Here is a 22,392-nt window from a genome sequence, read left to right as displayed (position 1 = left end):
GTCCATCTGTTAAGCTACTGGTGGTTAGGGCTTCATAGTAAGGTAGCTCTCCACACTATATTTGCTGTCTTGAGTACGTCTCCTTCTGTATCTGACCTTTGGTCTAATAAAAGCTTCATTAAATGTTGCTCTTCAATATTTATATTATAAACTAGCTTATGCTCGCGACTTCGTCCGCGTGGACTACACAAATTTCAAACCCCTCTTTCACCCCTTTGGGGGTTGAATTTTCAAAAATCCTTTAGCGGATGCCTACGTCATAATAGCTACCTGCATGCCAAATTTCAGCCCGATCCGTCCAGTAGTTTGAGCTGTGCGTTGATAGATCAGTCAGTCAGTCAGTCACTTTTCCCTTTTATATATTTAGATAATATGTAATTTTGGATGTTTGTTACTCCTCCACATCACAATTAAAGAAACAATTTGGATTAGGTTAATTAGCAACAGAGATATGCACCAATTCTAAAAGGTTAATTAGCAACAGAGATATGCACCAATTCTAAAGTCCTCGCCGACAAAGTCATAAACAGAAGCTGGTAGTAGTACTCATTGATGATGATGAATTATGCAACGGTATATGGTCAGTTCTCACAATTTTTTTTCAGGCAAAGATGGTACAATTCTATATTCATTTCTCAATCCTGAAAAAGAAATAGATCTGTATCTTGCGTGGACTCGAGCTGTTGGACTAGACACATCTTTGGATCCTCACTATGTGTATCGAAACCGACGAGTGTGCCATGCTTATTTTGAATTGAAGTTTCAGATTAAGACGAAGGTGATATAATTAAAATGTTGGCATTTAATCTATTTAATAAAAGAAATTATAAAAAACTGTCTAATCGCTACACTGTTGTTTTATTTGCCTAAAGTAATTCAAATTCCACTGTCTCCAAAGTAATTTCTAAAAGTCAAATCAATTAATATTTGATTTTTGGAAATTACTTTGGGGAATAATATTATTTAAGAAATATCCTGAGGAGCGCGATTTGTTCGGCTTTAGGGATGTCACATATCGCTAGATGGCGCTATGCAATCAATCTGAGTGTTAACTCTATACCCTATATTCAATGTACTCTGTGGAGTACTTTTAACATATGGAATATATGGAATATAGCCATTTTGTTGTGATGTTGTGTGGAAGAAGTTTTAATAATTTTATAAATTTTTTATGCCTATAGTAAACAAAAATAATATGCGTTATTTACCCGCATTGCGTTATAATTGTATACAGTTTCAACGTATGTATGTAAACATATATTTACGATTTATTTTGAAGACTTTCTAAGTAAAATAACATAAACAACAATGGAAGATTCGCTGTTGGAAGTTGTTGAAAACCCAATAGAAACTGCCCCAAAAGTAAAACTAAAGCGGTGCCTGGAATGGCTTCAAAGCCAGAATGAGTTAAAGAAAGTTTCAAGTGATAATCATGAAGATATCCAGTACATTACAGACAATAACGTTTCTCGTAAGGACTCCTCAGTTTCTGATGTAGATGATGATACGACGGTGCCTGCAGGGGTAGATGAACGTCCTATTGAACCGAAGGCTGTGGTAAATATCTTTTATATATATTTCTGCTAAATATATTTCTGCTAAAACTGGCAAAAAATATCCTAAGGCCATGGGAGCAAATCTCTACTGAGAATAGTCATCTACATAGGGGATATTATGGTACAGAAGTGCGTCTCAATATTCTCTCTGATAGTCTGTCTTACTGCTATACAATTTGAGATGCATCAGGCATAAGACCAAAAACTTTATAGGTTCCCTGAAGCAAAGGAGTGTAACAAATCTAACTTTCAAACTCCAGGCTGCTGCTTCTAATTTCTTGATAGAAAACCTAATAACTTATACATGTTTGGCATTCGAAATGGTGACTGTGCAATGACCTTGACTGCATTAGTGATAGACACTGATAAGTTTGTGATATGCCAATGTAAAAACCTTGCAAATAGCTGATCATGAAAATGAACTTGTAAAAAACTTCATTAAACACTAAGGATCCTTATTGAACAATTGTCAAGTAGCACAGACAATGTAAGAACACATGTTGTATACCTATCTTATTTATGAACTAGCTTACGCTAGTTCGTCTGCCTGGACTACACAAATTTCAAACCACTATTTCATCCCCTTAGGGGTTGAATTTTTAAAAATCCTTTCTTAGTGGATGTCTACGTCGTAATAGCTACCTGCATGTCAAATTTCAGCCCGATCGGTCCAGTACTTTGAGCTGTGCGTTGATAGATCAGTCAGTCAGTCACCTTTTCCTTTTATATATTTAGATAAACTAAATATATTTTCAGCCTGTAAGACACCTACGTGTAAAGAGTCTGGACATGCAGTGTGAATGGCAATCATGCAGGAGTTATTTCTCCGACTATGAAATTTTCCAAAAACATGTCGCTGAGCATTCTTCTGAGCTGCATGTCATCGATGTCAGGGGAAATGGTAAGCGTACAAAAATTAATTGAAATTCAAAATTGGTTGAGTGCACATTATCAGAACATGCATATTTTAGCGTTCCATAGCAATGCTTCTTAATGAAAACTTTGACAAGTGCTAATAGGACTCACATTGGAAGGAGTTCTGTACCTTTGTAAAAGAAATGACAAATAGAAATTATACACATTTTGTGAAAATTTCTATTCTACCTATTATAGTTCACGAGATATAGCCCGCTAACAGTCAGACAGACAGACAGACAAACGGAGGACCAGATGGACGGACAGGGGAGGCTTAGTAATAGGGTCCTGTAGGCACCCTTCGTGTAGGCAACCCTACAAAGTAAAAAATTAGGCATCCAATATTTCATAAATGGTAATTTTTCCTAAAACTAAGAATTTTATGTGAACATAAAAAAAAATCTCAGGAGATACTATGTTCCTTACTTACCAGAAAAATTCGTTTTTTAAAAGATTTAATCATAGATAATACACTATAGGATTTAATATTAACAATTTGAATATGTCAAATACATGTTTTTTTTATTTTTAGTGGATTATGTTTGTCTATGGGATGTATGCGGTCACAGCACGTCAGATTTCTCAGAAATCATGCGCCATATAAACTACCACGCGTATCACGCGCGTCTGTTGGCCATTGGTTTCAACGGCAGGGCTTCTTTGAAACTTCAGCAATGTAGGAAGGATTCTAGTAAAAGAAACCAGCTATCTCCGTTGAAGCATAAACACTGTTGTATGTGGGTGGGATGCTCCCAAAGCTATAATTCTATACAGGTAAGATTTGGGATCCATGTAAAAGTGCAACCTTAGGGCGTTTGTGCACTCATGCGTACTCGGTTCGTATCCCTGATTCTTCGTAGTGGCCGTCATACAAATACGTACTAATTCGATTCGTAATTTTACGGAATCTCTGAATCGGAAATATTAAAGCATAGATCATATAGATATAGGTATTATTTTTGTTTTTAGTGGTGGTAGTAATTAAGCGCCATCTATGAAAATTTTTTCGAACGTTTGGCTAGAAACTTCCTCATTATTTATAACTAGCTTAGCTCGCAACTTCGTCCGCGTGGACTACAAAATTTCAAACCCCTATTTCACCCCCTTAGGAGTTGAATTTTCAAAAATCCTTTCTTAGCGGATACCTACGTCATAATAGCTATCTGCATGCCGAATTTCAGCCCGATCCGTCCAGTAGTTTAAGCTGTGCGTTGATAGATCAGTCAGTCAGTCACCTTTTCCTTTTATATATATAGATTAGTGTGAGCGAAACAAGTTCAATGTCCCTACATCAATAGCACAATCGAATAATTTTTCTAATCCCTAATCGTGTCCTATCGATTAATCACTAATCGATTTTTCCACAACACATCAGTTAGCAACAGATTAGTACAGAAGTGTTGCCTAGTACAAACACAATTTTTCCCCAAACAAAATGAAAACTTTTTGTGAAGCCAGAACTGTCAACTATTTCTATTGAAATTCGATTTAAAAAATTGTTTAATATGGGGTATGGCGGTCAAAAATTGTGTCGTTCATTGTAGACATTCTTCGACCACGTAAAGCAGCACATAAAGTACTCAGACAAGCACCTTTGCTCGTGGGCTGGTTGTGGCGCCGTGTTCCCGCGCCGCCCGCTGCTCACCATGCACGTGCGCTCGCACACGCAGGAGCGCCTCATCGCCTGCTACCACTGCGGGCAGCACTTCACCTGCAACAGGAAGCTGAGCGACCATCTCATGAGGCAGGTTGGTGTAGCCTGCACTTGGACCCCGATTTATCTAGGGCAGTTGGGGACACATCTTAAAGCTAAGGCCCCAGTCCTATCCAATCTGATACAATCTTAGCTATGCCAATCCAATCTGTCAATGTCAATACTACCCTTTTTTTATAATTTTTATTGTGTTTTACCTACACTTCAAGGAAATTTCTAAATAATTTTAAATACATATCAAAAATTGCGAGCCCGCTAAGCTAAGCTACGGGCTATAGCTTAGTGGTCAGAGCGTCGGGCGTGATCCCAGGAGACGCGGGTTCGATTCTTGCCGGTTCGCAATTTTTTATATGTATTTAAAATTATTCAATACTACCCACTCAGCAGACTGACTAAATCCTACCCAATCGGTTAATTCCTAACTTCTTCCTATATCTGATCTAATCAAACCCAACCCAATCTTGAGTTTATCTAAAACTTTGTCATTTTGACAGATGTAAATGTATTGCTATGCCATCCCTTTCATAATGCTTCTTATGTTAAATTTAGTTTACAGATTATTTACAACATAATGAGCTAATTGCGTACATTAAAAGCTTGTTCAATGTTCATACAATCATAATAATTCGTTCTTTATTTGTGCAAATAAAGATTGATTTGATTTGATTTATATTGGAATATTTTGAAGTTGGAACAAACCGCAATTTCTTGTGTTAAGATCGTTTTCATGAATATAACCCTAAGAAGCTTCACTTCCTTTTACTCACTGGATATTTTTTTAATAATCAAAATTATTTTTTAGAATGTCGACGCAGAGACGGGTATACCATGTGACATGTGCGGGATACTGTGTGCCTCGCCGTACCTAAAGCGAGAACACGAACGCCAGCACATCTCCGCATATGCGTGCGCCATGTGCGACATGTCAGCTCCGTCGCCCGCCGCGCTTGCATATCATATGCGCTATAGACATCTTTCGTCCAGCGGCACGAGAACCCATGCGTGTCCACACTGTTCATATAAGTGAGTTCATTAAGGACTGAAACACAAAACTGAGATGTGACGCGATGTGAATCCGGTATTTGACAACTAGTCAAATCAGTAACTTTTTATCACACGTCAAACAATTACCCAAATATACCCAATTATCAAACGCGTGCTTAGTATGCGAGATTCAAATACCCAATTATACTAGTAGGAAGTTTTAAAGTTTTAAAACAAGTGTTAATTTCTTTCACCAACCGTATTGTATTCAACAGGGCTGTCACAAAAAGTGATCTCCGCAAACACATTCCAATCCATTTTCGCAAAAAGAAAAGAAAGAAAACTGAAAGCGACGTCCAAGTTATCTCCGACGACGACAGTTCAGAGGAAATAGTAAAGAAAAAAAAGAAGGTTGTTAAAAAGAAGTACGCATGTCACATGTGTCCAGAAAAAGAAGTCAAAGTGTTCTCTAGGGGGACAAGATTAACTACACATTTGGTCAAAGTGCATGGAGCGCAATGGTCATGTGGTCATAGTCGATTTAGGTAAGAAAAGTTGTAATAGTGATTTTTCAGGATTTTCTGCCTGGAAAGAGCATTTTTCAACCTTGTCAGTCATCCAGCCACTTCCCGCCACTCTATATCGTCTGTTCATTGGGTGACTGCAGTGGACGCCCACTGGCTGATGGTGATGATGATGATTATAGGTGACCTTCATGTCAGCCTCATTGTTACAAAGTTATTACTAAAAAGATAAAGTACCTATTTCACATAGTTTATAATATTGCGTTTAACTAAAATGATTTAATGTTACTGGCTACACTAGTGTTTTACCTACTTAGATGGAAAATTGAACATGTAAAAAGAATATTTTTCTTTTGAGTTACGTTTTTTTGGTACATACACGTACGCTAAGGCGCCATCGCCACGGATGAGGAAAGCGCGGCGATAGTCTCGCCGTGTTACAAAATTCGATAGAAATTCTATGGTCCCATCTCCACATGGCGATACTATCACAGCGATAGTTTTTATCAAATTTTGTCACACGGCGAGACTCGCCGTGATTCTCTTTCAAATACTTAAATAAGTATAATTATTTTTTTAAATAAATTTTTAGGTATCAAATAAGCGAAGATGGCATGTACAGGTTGACTACAACCAGATTTGAATATGAAGATATTTCTAAAAAAATCGTCGACGGATACAGTGGTCCGAAGGAGTCTTTGAATAACACATTAGAGTTCGACGTCAAACCAATAGCCGAAGCCACCAAAACTACGCCGAAGAGATTCGAAATATCACTCAAAAACAGTAATTTAAAGGAAAATGAACAGAAAAGTGGGGATGTAAAAAGTTCTGTTGATGAAAATGCAGTTGAAATTATGATGTGTGATGTCGATGACGATGGCAACATTATTAGTACGAAAACTATACAATCGTACCAATTGTTAATTTAAGTTTTATATTATTTAAGTATATTAAATCAAATATAAATACATAGGTAGGTATTCTATAACATTTTATTTTAATACACCTACTTCGTGACACCTAATACTACCGTTTTTTTAATTTATAGACTAGCGCTTGGCTGTAATCAGACCTCTGGCAAGTGATGATGCAGTCTAAGTACCTTTCGGGTATAAAAGGATCACGCTGCAGACTAAAGAAATACAACATGTGAAAGTGTTTAGTTTGTTGGTTTGTCCGTCAAACACGTTACAGTGTTTCGACGTGATTTTTTTCATGCGTATAGGTTAAAGACCTGGATAGTGACATAAGTTACTTATCCCGAAAAATTAGAATTCCTAGGGAATTTTACACCCAAATCCAAAACGAAGGCGTGGACATTTAACCAAAATCGTGGGATAACTTTGTTTATAAGTCGTAGTAAGTAAGATAAGTCCGATTTAAAAATCATCTAACTAGTTTTACCTTTTTGTTCATATTGTAAACTGTTCAAGAATTTCTGGTGACACCTAATTTTACAATAATTAATATAACACGAAAAACTGGCGTCCTAAAAACCACTGCTATTTTTAACCGACTTCAAAAAAAGGAGGAGGTTCTCAATTCGTCGGAATCTTTTTTTTTTTTATTTTTTTTTTATTTTTTATGTATGTTCCCCGATTACTCGAAAACGCCTAGACCGATTTTGAAAATTCTTTTTTTGTTTGAAAGGGTATACTTCAAAGTTGGTCCCATTTCAATTTGGTGAAGATCTGATGAACATCTTCGAAGATAGATACTGGAACTCCTTAACGGATAAGAGTAAATTGCTCGCGATCAGTGTAATAGCTTAGTAAAAAGTAGACTTTTAACCAGTAATAGCATAATTCCATGGGGCCACTTAAAATTGTGAAATAAAAATTTTTTACAAAAAAAATAAAAACCGACTTCGTTACACAAACACTAAAAATTGAAAAATAATTTAATTTATTACCGAATATATTATGTATACAAGAGTTAATATAGTTCCATAATAATAATTTTTGGGGTCGGTGCCATGGTGGAGTCCCATAAAAATATGAAGTCTAGACGATTCGCGAAAGCTAATTGGCACCGGCACCAAAAAGTATTATTATGGAACTATATTAACTCTTGTATACATAATATATTCGGTAATAAATTAAATTATTTTTCAATTTTTAGTGTTTGTGTAACGAAGTCGGTTTTTATTTTTTTTGTAATTTTTTTTATATCAATGTTACCCATTTCAACTATAGTTACCCTAAAAGTAGGGTATTTTAGTTTCGTTATAGATGGCAACATTTCAAAAACGGAAGTGGTGATTCCAGCTTCAATATAATTAATCAAAATAATTTATTTACACATTAAAATTTTTCAGTCTTAACTACACTTATAATAATAATACCTTTTTAAAATAATATTTAACTGAATTGTTTTTTACATTAATGTCAATGAGAATAAAAACATATAGTGAGAATACAAAACTACTTCAATTTTCCTATTCACAAGAAAAGAAACCTGAGAAAATAAAATAGGTATAAATGTGGTATTAATTAACTGGTCACACCGATGCCCTTGGATGCTCGGGCCTCGGCTGTCTCTTGATTGACAATTTCATTCAATAAAATATAAAACGTGCGTGCGAAACGGCGAGCGCGTAAAGTGCGGCGTATTTGTGGCTCGAGAGAGTCCCACGTTGCAATAAGTGCTTCGTCTAATTAATTAGACCTCCGCGTGTGGATCATTGCTTCGTTCCCGTCCAACAGCGGTGAACGAACGGAGGTCATTTCACTCCGAAGCTGATGAAATCAATTGTTAGTCTCGAGGAAGTAGTGAATAAAGTAGATCAGTTCTCACCCCTAACTGCAAGAATGCCTAACATCAAAGTGTTCAGCGGCAGCTCCCATCCCGACCTAGCCCAGAAGATCGTGGACCGTCTCGGAATCGATCTCGGCAAAGTGGTAACCAAGAAATTTAGCAACATGGAAACGTGTGTCGAGATCGGCGAATCCGTCCGAGGCGAGGACGTTTACATCGTACAAAGTGGCAGCGGCGAAATAAACGATAACTTGATGGAGTTACTCATTATGATCAATGCTTGTAAGATCGCGTCTGCATCTCGCGTCACGGCGGTCATTCCTTGTTTCCCGTACGCTAGACAAGACAAGAAAGACAAAAGCCGAGCACCTATCACGGCCAAACTCGTCGCTAACATCCTATCAGTGTCTGGCGCTGACCATATCATCACTATGGATCTTCATGCGTCACAAATCCAAGGTTTCTTCGATATCCCTGTCGATAACCTTTTCGCTGAGCCAGCTGTACTGAAGTGGATAAAAGAGAATATTCCCGATTGGAAAACTAGCATTGTTGTCTCTCCTGACGCTGGTGGTGCTAAAAGAGTAACTTCGATCGCCGACAGATTGAATGTAGAGTTTGCTCTGATCCATAAAGAGAGAAAAAAGGCTAACGAAGTTGCCTCTATGGTATTAGTTGGTGATGTTACAGATCGTACGGCAATATTGGTAGATGACATGGCGGATACTTGTGGAACTATTTGTCATGCTGCGGAGAAATTAATTGAAGCTGGGGCGGTAAAAGTGTATGCAATACTAACTCATGGAATCTTCTCTGGACCAGCTATTTCAAGGATCAATAACGCCTGCTTAGAAGCTGTGGTTGTAACAAATACTATACCTCAGGAAAGGCATATGCAGGATTGCCCTAAAATCCAGTGCATTGATGTGTCAATGATGCTGGCTGAGGCTGTCAGGCGTACCCACAACGGTGAATCTGTTTCATACCTCTTCTCTAATGTTCCATATTAGTTCATTTTTTAAGTTTTTAGGTTATGGTCTCCAACTGTCTGCATCTGCTTCAAGGTTTTTGTCAATTAAAAAAAAACAATATGTGCATCCAAAAATTGATGGCTATAAATGAACACGGTCTATGTTGATATTTCAAACCAGTGACACATTTTCAGTGTTTTTTGTTATGTTGGAAACCTATTAATATAGTTTAGCTGTAATGTTAGTATAATCTCATTATATTTAAGCCTAGCAGTGTGCTGTTTAAGCTGATGCGAAAAATCATTTTTTTTCTATGAATTTTTATATATTATAAAAATAATTGTATTTTGATACAAAATTTCATGACATACTATAGGTGTTTTTATGTGTAGAACACAGATCAAACCCATAAGAATAGCCTGCTATTTTTAAGTAATAGTCATATTACATGCATTTAAATATCCAATATGATTTCCTAGAACAACTTTACGAAAAAATGTGATATTCAACACTAAATTGTTTTTTGTACAATTTAATTTTCAGTGGACCTAAAAAGTCCAGATATGAAGTTTTAAGCCATAAATTATTATGAACTCTTAAAAGACATGTTTTTGTTGATTTTCTTTAACAAACTATTATTATTAATAATATGTTAAGGTAATTGTTTTAACATACCTACTAGAAAAATGTCTTTGTTATTTGCGATACCATTTATAAAAATATAATATGTGGCCTTTATTGATGTTATAAGTAGCAGAATGATTTGTCAGGTCTTTGATTTGATGTAAAATATGTGTAGCAAATTGTGAAACATTAACAAAATAGTATATTTTATTGGCAGTAAACTTGTGCGGTTGTGCCACATAGCGTTATGTACCTAAATTATGTGAGATTTTTTTCTAAATTTACTTTAAAAGATTACAACTTATGTATATTTGGTCCTTACACTAAGCTAAGACATTAATAAAAAAAATAAGCATTCTTTTTGTTTTTTCATTTTAATTTTAAAAAAATTTAATAAGTATTTTTTCTCAAAATCTATATTAAAGTAGATGCAGGGATTTAGGTTTTTAAAAATCCTATGGGAACAAATTTTCTATAATCTCTCCATTCCCAGGCAAATTGGTTCAGTCATTGTGGTCTGGTCTACTATTATAAATGTGTATAAGTAGCTACTATTTATCCCGGAAAATAAATGAGTTCCCACAGGATTTTTGAAAAGTCTAATCCATGCAGTCGCGGGCAGTAAAATCCTGACCATTTGATTCTGGAGTTAGTGTGTAGATCGTAGAATAGCTATTCCTAAAGAATTTTCGCTTTGATAATAATAGTTATTATTTAAATTGTTTTTGATATTACATCATTTTACTAGCTATCTTTGCAGCAAGTTAAGATTTGACCCTGGGTCAATTGGGGCTGATGTTTGTATAGTAGGCGCGTCTCTCGATATCAATATAATGAAAATAATGTACTATAAGGCTGCTTTCCACCGAATTGCTACATTGCTAATTCATGTGTGTGATAACATCCACCAATCATTTTCATTGCTCCATATAGCTTAGCATTGATGAAAACGGGTTTAACGAAACTAAGTTTTTTTATATGGAGGGATGCGTGCTATGCTACGGATGGCAGCTACGGATCCTTCAGTTGAATGTCGATACAGTAGCTCGAGTCGCGCATCTACAGTACGCAGCCGAAAGTTATGAACATCGGCCTTTTTAAAAAAAAAAAGAATATTAGCCATGTTAAATGACTAATATTGCCCTTTCCTCTCCAACTAAGCGTCAGGATTGTGCGATAGGTACGACAATAATGCAACGGGCGGGCGGGGTTTGAACCGTCGACCTTTCGGTTTTCAGTCCACTCCTTTACCGGTTGAGCTATTGAGGCTCTAAAGAGGCTCTTTAGAATAATATTTCATCTTTGTAGAGCGTTGTCTCTGTCACTCATGCCCATATGACGCTTTGTCGGTCTCAACGACCAAGGCAGTGCTCTACAAATCTGTTGTCTCCTAAAGATCGATCATCACTTTTGGCCGCCTAGGTAGGTACTGTACCTCGCGGCGGCGCGGCGCGGGCGCATCATCAGCACATCTAACCTTACCCGCTCCGGTACTACACATAATATATAGCTGCAGTGCTACATCTCAGGTGGAATAGCAACCTAAACCACTAAATAGATAAAGCCATCGAGAATAATGTTTGCGAACACTAAGTAGGTATAATAACAATTTGCTAATTGCTTTCGTCTTTCTTATGTATAGTTACTATCCTACCCTACTATGTGAAAGTGTGTATGTTTGGATGTTTGTTACTCAATCACGCAAAAACGGCTGAATGGATTTGGATGAAAAGAGATTGCCCATTTTCTTAGGAGCTTTGGGCCCCCCCTAATATAATTGTTATGTCACCATGGTTTTAATTTTATTTTGTAGACAAATAATTAACTCTTTATATTCTGCAAACGATTTCTATTTATTCACCCTGGTTATAAAGAAATCTTATTTTTTATATTGCTGATATTGAGGTTATATTTAATTAATACTTCTTCAAAATAAATGCATGTTTACGATACGAACTGTAATTGTAGATATTTTCGATAATAGAGTGAAAAAAGTCGTTACAAAACATAATCGTAAAAAGATAACACATTTAAAAAAAAATTAATTTAAGTTTTGACACGACGCCACAAAAGAGGGCCCGTTCACGGGCGATCTCCTTTGGAATGGAGATAGATTATACCCTGGATTAACACATAGGCTACTTTTTAAACCGGAAAATCAAAGAGTTCCCGCGGGATTTCGGAAAATGTAAATCCACAGCTTGTATCACATACGCACACATACAAAGTCCTTTTAGGTTGTAGATTGTGATGAAATTAGGAGTCATGTAACATGTTTGTTCATAGATAAACATTCAGTGCGATAATAGACTACTCTCTGGCGCAGTGGTGGCTGCCATACATGAGGTATCGAGTTCGATTTGGTAATATTTAAATAATTTAGTAATTTTTAATTTTTTGGTATTTCTTTTAAAATCTATGGAAGCGCGCTTTATCTAAGGCTGCATCATCACTTGCCAGCAGGTCTGATTGCAGCCAAGCGCTAGCCTATAAGAAAAACTTCAAACAGCTTCGATACGCTATAATAATCATCTATCTACCTCTGACGCAGTGGTATCTACGAACCTCGCAATCATGAAAACTCGGGTTTGATCCCAGATTCGGCCATATTGAACAATGTTACGAGAATGGATATATTTTTTAACTCTTCTTAATATCTCGTAGTATATCGTAGTATTCAATCTGATTGCATTTTTTTATCATGGGTGAAATCGCGGTCAAGCGCAAATTGGTCAATGCAATGAGTTAGGTAGTAGGTAGGTACCTATTAAGTACGTGAAAATATACTAACTGGGGGAAAATGTGTTTTCAGTAAATATAAATATCTACTAAGTACAGTACGCGGCAGAAAGTAATGTACATCGGCCATTAGAATGACATTTCGGCTTTGTAAAGCGTTATCTCTGTCACTCATACCTATATGACTTTTTGTCGGTCTTTACGACAGATACAATGGTCTACAAATCTGTTATCTCCTTCTAAAGGTCGATGTACATTACTTTCTGTCGCGTACGGTGCGTAGGTACCTAGGTATTACTTAAAGCGGTGATAGCCTATCTTATTGGTAAATCTTCTGCCTCAGGAGGTTTGATCCCGTGCACGCACCTCTAACTTACCGGAATTAAATATGCGTTTTAACTTTTAAGCTGTAATTTGTATCACTTGCTGTGCTATAATGATGAAGGAAAACATCGTGAGGAAACCTACATACCTGAGTTCTCCATAACGCTCTCAAAAGTGTGTGTAGTTTTCCAATCCGCACTTGGTAGGCGTGGTGAACAATGGCCAAACCCTTGTCGTTGTGAGAGGAAGTACCTGTGCTCAGTAGTGAATCGACAATGGGTTGATGATAATATCTACCTACCAATAATGCACACTGCCCGGTTCAATTTAGAAAATAATCTCTGACGGTTTATTTTGTAATATTACGTTAACACCTTGACCTCACCCTATCTATCGTAACGAAAACAAATAACATAAAATACGTCATGTGTCTACTTACTAGATAATATTATGATTATAATAAACTAACTACATGAATGTCGTAAGTACCTACGTGGTAGATAATTATAATTTACGTCAGATACCTGATAAAAATAATGCTAGTTTTAGAAAGCTAGATTTCAAGAAATCTTTAAGGTTTTAAAAGTTACTTTACTTACCTAGTTTCCCCCCCAGGTTTAAAGTGAAATACATAGAAGCGCGAATTATCATAGGATGTAATATTTTGCGCCGCACGCCGCCTGAATCCACCGGCTCCCTGAGTTTTAATGTCGTCTGTCACTTCAGTCTTCCAACGCTACGCTTTCCAGGATGCAAGGTCACCATTCTACCACCTTAGGACCCCAACGTTTTTTCGAACTGTTCCCTGCCCACTTCAGAATCAGACATCCAAACGAGTTGCAGGGAGCCATTGGATTCAGACAGCGTAAGATGGTGGCGTGTGGAAATCCCTACAAGAGACCTATGTCCAGCAGTGGATGTCTATCAGTTGATTATGATGGAGGTGACGAGCGAAGCAAGCTGGCGACCTCCACGGTGAAACGATTTTTTAATTACAGAGCGACAAGGCCATCTTATATTAATAGTTATAAATAATATTGGCGCGTGGCGAAAATCGGAACTAACGTTATTGTCAAGTGTCCCCTTTGTTCTTGTTTGAATATTCTATACCTTTGTTCTCCAACAGCGCCCCCTGTCAATGTCATTCAAGTGCCAAGAGAGCCTTGTCGCACTGTAATTTCTTGAGTTAAAAATAAAAAGCTGTTTAACTTAGTGTAAGGTTTTATTACAAGTAATGTTAATGAGCGTGCGTGTGGTGCGCCTGCGCGGCCGCCTTCCTCATCTGCACAAGCACATTGCTCATCTCTTCACGCTTCCTCTTGGCGCGGATGTGAGTCCCCAGGCGACGCTTCAGGAACTTCAGGGCGCGCTTGTCCTTCGATACCTGAAATGACATAAACAAAAATAGATATTTTTTTTAGGGTTCTGTACCCGAAAGGTGCCAACGGGACCTTATTACCAAGGCGCCAACTCCACGAACGTGAATCGCAGCGATGGTCTTGCTGTGTCACAAAATTAGACCTCTATGGGCCTATCTCCCTACAGGGTGATACTATCGTAGCGATAGGTTTAAATATCGAATTTTATCACATGGCGAGACTATCGGCGCGATTCTCTCGTCCGTGGAGAAGCCTCTACTGTCGATCCGTCTATTTGTCAGCGGGCTGATATAACGATACTAGGTACAGTTGAAATTTTCAGTGTATTTCTATTGCCGCTACTATAACAAATAAAAAAACAAGATGGCTAATTTCTAAATGGCCACCATGCAAATTATGACAATTTAAAATGTTATATCTTGTATGTTGGTACTGAAAAAAATATTCTCAGGCATGTAGGTTTCCTCACAATGTTTTCTTTCACAGTTAGAGCAAGTGATATTTAATTGCTTATAATACAACTCCATAAAGCTAGTTAAGGGGCTGTCTCCACGAGCGAGAGTATCGCGACGAGTCCGCGCTTCTATCGTCGGGTAATCTCCACGAACGAGCGATTATTCCGCCACCATATCGTCACGACTCGTGACGGAATCACAGCGTGTCCGCGACGTGTGCGTAATCCCAGCAAAATAATGTTGAATTTCAGGATTTGAGTTGGATAGATTTTTAGTGCGTAACGTCGTGTAATTGTGCGTGAAAGTTTTAAATTTGTGCGTCCAACCAATAAGTAGATATTCGAAAAAAACGCGTTTTGCCAGGAATACGTCATCCCAGCTACACATTTTTTTCCCAATGGACGTACGAGAAAAAAAATAGGTCCATGAATTAGTGCGTTTTAAGAGGTAAATGTGCGTGCTAAAATTAAATTTGTGCGTCATAACACTTCGAAGATATTCAGTTTTTTGCTGGGATGACGTTTAACCATTTCTTATATCTCTTAAACGGTTAAACGTATAGACGTGATTTTTTTTACACATATTGCTATGAATAAGGGACAAATCAACGGTATAAGTTTATCTTTAGAGGTCATATTTAAAGTACTAGGACCTAATAACGTGATTTTATTTTTTAATTATAAAAACTGAACGGTATTTTTTTTTTTAAATTCTGTTTTTACAAGCATTACGCACAAATTCATAGCAACATGTGTAAAAAAAATCACATCTATACGTTTAACCGTTTAAGAGATATAAGAAATGGTTAAACGTCATCCCAGCAAAAAACTGAATATCTTCGAAGTTTTATGACGCACAAATTTAATTTTAGCACGCACATTTACCTCTTAAAACGCACTAATTCATGGACCTATTTTTTTTCTCGTACGTCCATTGGGAAAAAAATGTGTAGCTGGGATGACGTATTCCTGGCAGAACGCGTTTTTTTCGAATATCTACTTATTGGTTGGACGCACAAATTTAAAACTTTCACGCACAATTACACGACGTTACGCACTAAAAATCTATCCAACTCAAATCCAGAAATTCGACATTATTTTGCTGGGATTACGCACACGTCCGCGACGACTCGTAACGGAATCGCCGCATTTTCGATGCGTTGTGTTTTTGTTGAAAGAGTTCAGTTAGGTGCCAGACGAGAGCGAAATAAGTAGTGTCTCAGTTAATAAAATAATTCTTAATTATGAATGTAGTGTTCTGGGGTGCTTGTGCAAGTACGCTAGTGAATATGCAGCTATTCTTATTAAAAAAAGAAAAAAAAGTGTCGATACGTGTCCTTGCTTGGCGAGAGGCAACGCTGAAATGACGCTGCGTTTGAGAGCGCGCCCGCCGCGCGCTCGCTGCGAGAGCGCCACGTTCTGCGGCGAGCGCGCCACCAGTAGCGACGATGCCGCGGCGATAGGACGACGTTACGCGCGCACATTGCCACTCGTCGCATCGCCGCGATATCATCGCCGTGTGGAGACACGTTCTTAGAGAGTATATAGAAATACGTGGCACGACGATAATATCGTCGCGATACTCTCGCTCGTGGAGACAGCCCCCAATGTGTCGGGAATCGAAATTCAGACAACCCTAATAGATGAAGTCATAATCACAAACCACTAGGCTATCACCGCAACCATTAGCTAACTACATATACCTGTATGTAAAACCTTAAATCATACAAGTGTGATTTGAAGTTGTAACAGCAATTTGTACAGGTCATAGACTAAGCTAAGGATTTAAACACACAACTCACAAGCCTGAGATGTTTTAGTGCAATGCCAACGACACACAAACACAGACAGCATAACTATAATTATGATCACATGCTCAATGACAGCTACAATGTCATGATCGCAATCACCTCGGATTAAATTAATATAGTTGGACGCTCACTCACTCAAGTGTACCATAAATTCAGCCAATCACAACCAATGAGATTATAATGATTGATGCAGTTTTTCCACAATCGACTCATGTTCAGATCGGACTACTTTTTTTTGCACTCACAGTACACAGTTTGGAAAAGATTTAAACAAACACAAACCTTAAGCAATTCCATAGCCCTCTTCTCATAGGGTGCATGGCCAACCACTTCACGGACCAGATCCCGCACAAACTTAGAGTGTTTGGTTTGCAGCTGAAATAGAAAACAATAAACTATTAAATCACTACCCCTATTATAAATGTGAGTGTGTTTGTTTCTTGGTTTGTCCTTCAATCACGTCGTAACGGAGCAACGGATCGACGTGTTCTTTTTTATGGGTATAGTTTAAGACCTGGATAGATAGGCTACTTTTTTAATAAAAAAATAAAAGAGTTCCCACGAGATTTATAAAAACCTAAATCCACGCGTACGAAGTCGCGGGCATCAGCTAGTAGACTGATAAGACTGTATCATGGGAAACGGTGAACTATTTGTGAGACTGTGTCAGCAGGTTTGCCTAACATTACTGCTGTACTTACAAAATGGATTTATCAAATTATTTATTACTAGCAACCCGCCCAACTTCGCACGGGTATGTACAAGTTTCGTAGGGATCTCTAATTGTTTTCAAATATATTTTTTTTTGAAAATACAACCCCTGGGTTTGAAATTTGTGTAGTCCACGCGGACGAAGTCGCGAGCATAAGCTAGTTACTTTTTCAAGATTAATCGCACAAATTATTTAATCAGGGTAGGAAAAGGTCCTTAGAACAACAAACAATAAAACATTTTACTGTTCACAGTCATCTGTAATGACTACAGTTTTATGATAGCCTACATTCTCCGACTAAGAAATCACATAGTACCAAATTCGTGAAGGTTTTGAGATTTTAAACATGTAAACTTAACCTCAATAGTAAACAATAAAAACAAAATGCTTACACCCTTTAGTCTGGCTGGTCTGATTCTGATGGCTTTGTCTGTAATACCCTTCTTACCAGCGGATATCTTTGTTGTTTTGTGGCCTTTTCGCAGACCCACTGCGATCTCAAACCGGGGAGCCATGCTGGAAAACACAAATATACAGCTTCTTCAAATAAAATATCTCGATCTACATCACTTTTATATTGATAAAGCACTAATTTTCTCACAAATTAAACGAAATGATATAGGATTTTAAAGATAAATTAAAGTGAAAAATTAATTTACGTACTTTCCGGATTCACTATTTTATACAAAAAGAATTTGTCAAATTCAAATGACAAGCTTTTTGACATTGACAATGACACTTGACAGTTTCGACTTTTCGATCGTTTTCGACCGTTACCCATAGATAATCAAATATACGTTGCAAGCTAAAACGCACTGGTGCACTGCTCCCGATCTGAATTCGATTTTCTTGCAATACGCAATTTTCTATTAGCAAATACCAAAATAATATTAGAAGAATAGTTCATTGTGTTAAATTCTTTTCTACCTAATTTTTATTTGAAATTATCAAGTAGGTGTTAACTGTTAAATATTTATTTAAAAATGAGCATGTAACTACCGTATTATGAAAGTGAAACCCAAACTGGCAAAATATACTACCTGTGGTCACGAGTCACTGTAGGATCCTCCGGGTGCTCAACTTATATGATATGAGTATTACCCATAATTTTATTATACTAATGTACTCTGTGGCTCCAGATCTCCCTAGAAGTAGAACTATGCCCTAGACCCCAATCTATCAAAAGCATATCAAAAGCTCCAAAAGTAAATGTCAGTGACATATCTGTGATGTCAGTAATGTCAAAAATATAAGAATTTGGAGGTTATAATTCGGCATTTCGACCATAAATTTTTTAATTAAATTGATAATTCATTAAAAGCATTAACAGTAAATGATTATCATTATTGCATTTAAACTACGTTTTATATGCATTCTCATTATTTTTATTCTAAGTAATGTGTGACAAACTGTCTATAACCTCCAAAAAGTTATGTATTTCTTGATAATATTCTTTACACAGATTCTTTAATAAAAATGGAAGTCGGTGCAGTAAAACAAGCATTTAATAATGAGGTACGATGTGATTGCTTAGTAAAATAAGTACTACCGTTGTAAAACATCACTTTTGCAAGAGTTAATATAGATTTTATGTTATTATTTTTCAAAAACATGAATGATGTCTTGTTTTTATTATAGCTATCTAGTTTTATTGGCCCATAGCATTGGCCTTAGATACGGGCTCCCATAGTTTAGGGGCCAGAACTCCATGAAAGTTATATGTAACCAAGTTTTGATGAATAAGTATTTCATTTCACTAAGTATATTATTATAAACCGGTTGAGAAATGATTTAGAATAATAATTGACACAAGATAGCATATAATATAGGATTCAAGCCTGGTTACTGCATCAAGTTTGTCAAAATGTGTTGAAATGGAACCAAAACATGTTTCTTTCTAAGTACCATATCAGTCTAGGGCAAATGCCTAGTTGTACAATATATTGAAATTCTATATACTCTATTTGCAGATAATACTTCTCAAAAAAAATCTAAATCAAGCCAAAGTACAAACTATACACAAGCTAACAAGAAAAGCAAAGACTTTAACAGAGAAGAAGCTACCTGAGCCTCTGAAAGAAAAACTAAAAAGAAAAGCTGAGTCAGCAGTTAAAGAAGTTTTGATTATTAAGGTAAGATTTAGTTAATTCTATCACTCCTTACGAAATTTCTCCTCCTCCATGGGCCTAAGGCAGAGAGCTAATATTGCATACTTTATTGAGTTAAAACAAGATGGATTTTTGAAGAGACAAAGAATGATGGGTCAAGTTGGAAATGTTAAGAAATGGAAGGTCAAAAATAAATAAAAATCATGATTTTTTTAAATAATACTCTTTAATAATGAATTCTAGCCCCATAAACTACCGCTATACAAAAAATCACTTCATTTTATTACTACAGTCCAAGACACTACTGATAATTATTGCAATTGTAATTGAATTTATGGAGTTCTTGCTCCTATAGTGCATTTAAGCAAAAAAGTATCACACTAACTGTCAAAAATGCCAAACTATGGTATTGGGCCTACAGAGTTTCAGCTATATTTGAGTCAAATATCCTCAAAATGGATCCACAGTTTAACTGTACTTACAATAAGAGTTTTAATTTTACAGTTTTAGGGTGATCTACTCTTCTTAGGGTTCTTTTAGTTTTCAGAGTCTTGCCTTTGCATCTAGCTATTGACTAAGCTGTGGCTGAATTCTAGAGCTATCAACAAGACAGACATGTTGACTTTATAATTTTATTATTAATAGCCACTTCTGAAAATATTCACGAATCAGTAACTTGTAAATATTTTTTTCCATTACTTACAGAAAATTAAAGCGAGGGACATTGCAAGGTTTATTGTAACACATACTGGGAAACTGAATGATTATCTAAACAAGCCAATAGTTGATAACAATAAAGCATGTGCGAGGCTACTCCTTCACAAGGCTTTACAACACAAATATAAACTCATAAGAGAAACATTCTCAGACATATCAATAAAAGACCTGTTCATGTCAAGGCAAGAAAGAAGAAAGCTAAAGAAAGAGGCAAGAGAAAAACAAAAGAATAAAAAGAAAGGAAAGGACAAGAAAGGTAAATCTGATGCTGTTAATGTTGAAGGGGAATGGGATGTTGAAATGACTGATGACAAAAATGTCACGCCTAGAGATGATGCAGTAGCGTCTGATGATGATTTAAGATTAGAAAATGATAAATCTGATGTTGAAAGTAACAAATCTGATGATCGAATAGATAATTCTGATGAAGAAAATGACAAATCTCATCAGGACAGTGATGATGATGGTGGTGAAAGTGAAATTAGTGATGAATCTGAAGTTGTGTCATCTGATAGTGATGATTCAAATGAAAAAGTTAAAAATGTTGATAAACGTAAACCATTCGTTTTGAAGACAAATGACAGTGATGTTGAAAGTAATAGTGAAGAATCAAATGAATTAGTCACTCCGAAAAGTAAAATAGAATTACCAAGAAAGGTTAAAAATTCAAATATTTGTAAAAGAACTGACAAAAATGAAGATTTGAATGACATAGACAATATCAAAAGTAAAGTCGATACAACGAAAACGAAAACGAATGTGAATAAAAAAGATAAATTATTCAATAAAGATTTAAATTTGAATAAAGCTAAAGAAGATAACTCAATAATAAATGTAAAAAATAAGAAGCTTGATAAAAAAGCTAATATAAACAAAAACAAAAACCTGAAACACAAACTTGAGAATAGAAATTTCCATAAAGAAATAGATGAGACACCAAATGAAGCTATAAAAATGGTAGATCCGTTCTTTATTACATCTACAGGAGAGAATTATATGTCCCTTGTTGAACCTAGACAACCAGACGAAGTCAAAGAAGTCCATAGACAAGGTAATAGACAATATAGAAGAGCTGTCATGTTTGGCAATGTTCCAAGAGCAAAACCAAAAAGGAATTTTGAACCAAGAAATAACAATTTTAACAAAAATAGCTCAGAAATGGATAATAATAAATTTAACAAAAACAACAAGAATTTCGACAGAAAAGAAGGTTTTAATAGAATATCTGATAGAAGTATTAATTTTAAAGATGATTCTGTGCCAGAAAAATTACATCCATCGTGGGAGGCTAAGAAAAAGCAATCTGGTATTTTACCTTACCAAGGTAAAAAAATTGTGTTTGATGAAAGCTAATGAATATAAAGTAAATTATTTGAATAGATTTGGCTGTTTTAATTTTGATGGATCTCTTAGCTTTGGCAGAAAATAAGAAAACACATTGACAAAAAAAAAAGACTGGAACATGGGTATAGGAATTGTGCAATTACTAAACGGTAGTAGGCGGTAGGTGGAGATGGCAATCGTGGCGGGGACACCCGCACTGCGCCTGGGCTACCCGGTGCAGCCGAGCGCGGGTCCCCCCGCTTCATACCCCGATTGCCATCTCGACCTGTCGCGGACTATTGATACAACAGAATTAGTCACATAATGTACCTACCTACATTATTTAATTAATTATTGGCATTAACAATTTCCCAAATTTTATTATTTATTTTTATTATTATTATTATTATAAATTAATAATTCCTAAATTTTGTCAAATTTGCTTAAACGTAACGCATGGGACTTGAAAATATAACAGACGGACAAATACAAATACACGGCACACTTTCGCATTTATAATAAATATATGCAAATGTGTTTTTATTTGTTGGTTTGTTCTTCAATCACGTAACAACGGATCGACGTGACTTGCGTATAGTTAAAGACCATCAGCTAGTGAATTATAATTATTATACTATACAGTATATACTGTTACTTAGACTGCAATACAAATAGTGTGTTACGGGGCGTATAATTAGTGCGGTTAACACCAACCCCGGCCATATGTCGGGCGCGTCAGCGACCCAATATGAACGACATAAATCGCCGGACCGTTGT

The 22,392-nt window shown here is 36.4% G+C and overlaps 4 protein-coding genes across 4 annotated transcripts; 3 read left to right on the top strand and 1 right to left on the bottom strand.

Annotated features, from left to right (window-relative positions):
• The first annotated feature begins 1,105 nt into the window (after positions 1–1,105).
• Hinfp (Histone H4 transcription factor) lies at positions 1,106–6,722 on the top strand. Its single transcript, XM_034977577.2, has 7 exons — positions 1,106–1,557; positions 2,313–2,457; positions 3,004–3,245; positions 4,016–4,219; positions 4,988–5,208; positions 5,445–5,714; positions 6,286–6,722. Exons 1-7 carry the CDS (start codon positions 1,309–1,311, stop codon positions 6,623–6,625), a joined length of 1,671 nt encoding a protein of 556 aa, XP_034833468.1. The 5' UTR covers positions 1,106–1,308; the 3' UTR covers positions 6,626–6,722.
• A 1,498-nt stretch (positions 6,723–8,220) lies between these two features.
• Positions 8,221–10,406, top strand: Prps (phosphoribosyl pyrophosphate synthetase). The gene has a single exon (XM_034977581.2). The coding sequence runs from the start codon at positions 8,438–8,440 to the stop codon at positions 9,461–9,463; it is 1,026 nt and encodes a 341-aa protein (XP_034833472.1). The 5' UTR covers positions 8,221–8,437; the 3' UTR covers positions 9,464–10,406.
• Positions 10,407–14,314: 3,908 nt separating this feature from the next.
• RpL36 (ribosomal protein L36) lies at positions 14,315–18,248 on the bottom strand. The gene is made up of 4 exons (XM_034977586.2): positions 18,131–18,248; positions 17,860–17,983; positions 17,038–17,130; positions 14,315–14,495 (listed from the first exon to the last, which is right to left on the bottom strand). Exons 2-4 carry the CDS (start codon positions 17,980–17,982, stop codon positions 14,349–14,351), a joined length of 363 nt encoding a protein of 120 aa, XP_034833477.1. The 5' UTR covers position 17,983; positions 18,131–18,248; the 3' UTR covers positions 14,315–14,348.
• Positions 18,249–18,683: 435 nt separating this feature from the next.
• LOC117990267 (serum response factor-binding protein 1-like) lies at positions 18,684–21,669 on the top strand. Its single transcript, XM_034977731.2, has 3 exons — positions 18,684–18,982; positions 19,438–19,599; positions 20,281–21,669. The coding sequence occupies exons 1-3, from the start codon at positions 18,944–18,946 to the stop codon at positions 21,643–21,645; spliced, it is 1,566 nt and encodes a 521-aa protein (XP_034833622.1). The 5' UTR covers positions 18,684–18,943; the 3' UTR covers positions 21,646–21,669.
• The last annotated feature ends 723 nt before the right edge of the window (positions 21,670–22,392 follow it).

This window comes from Maniola hyperantus, chromosome 17 (genome assembly GCF_902806685.2).
Source record: "Maniola hyperantus chromosome 17, iAphHyp1.2, whole genome shotgun sequence".
In the NCBI taxonomy this organism is placed as follows: domain Eukaryota; kingdom Metazoa; phylum Arthropoda; class Insecta; order Lepidoptera; family Nymphalidae; genus Maniola; species Maniola hyperantus.
This window is presented reverse-complemented; position numbering and strand designations above follow the sequence as displayed.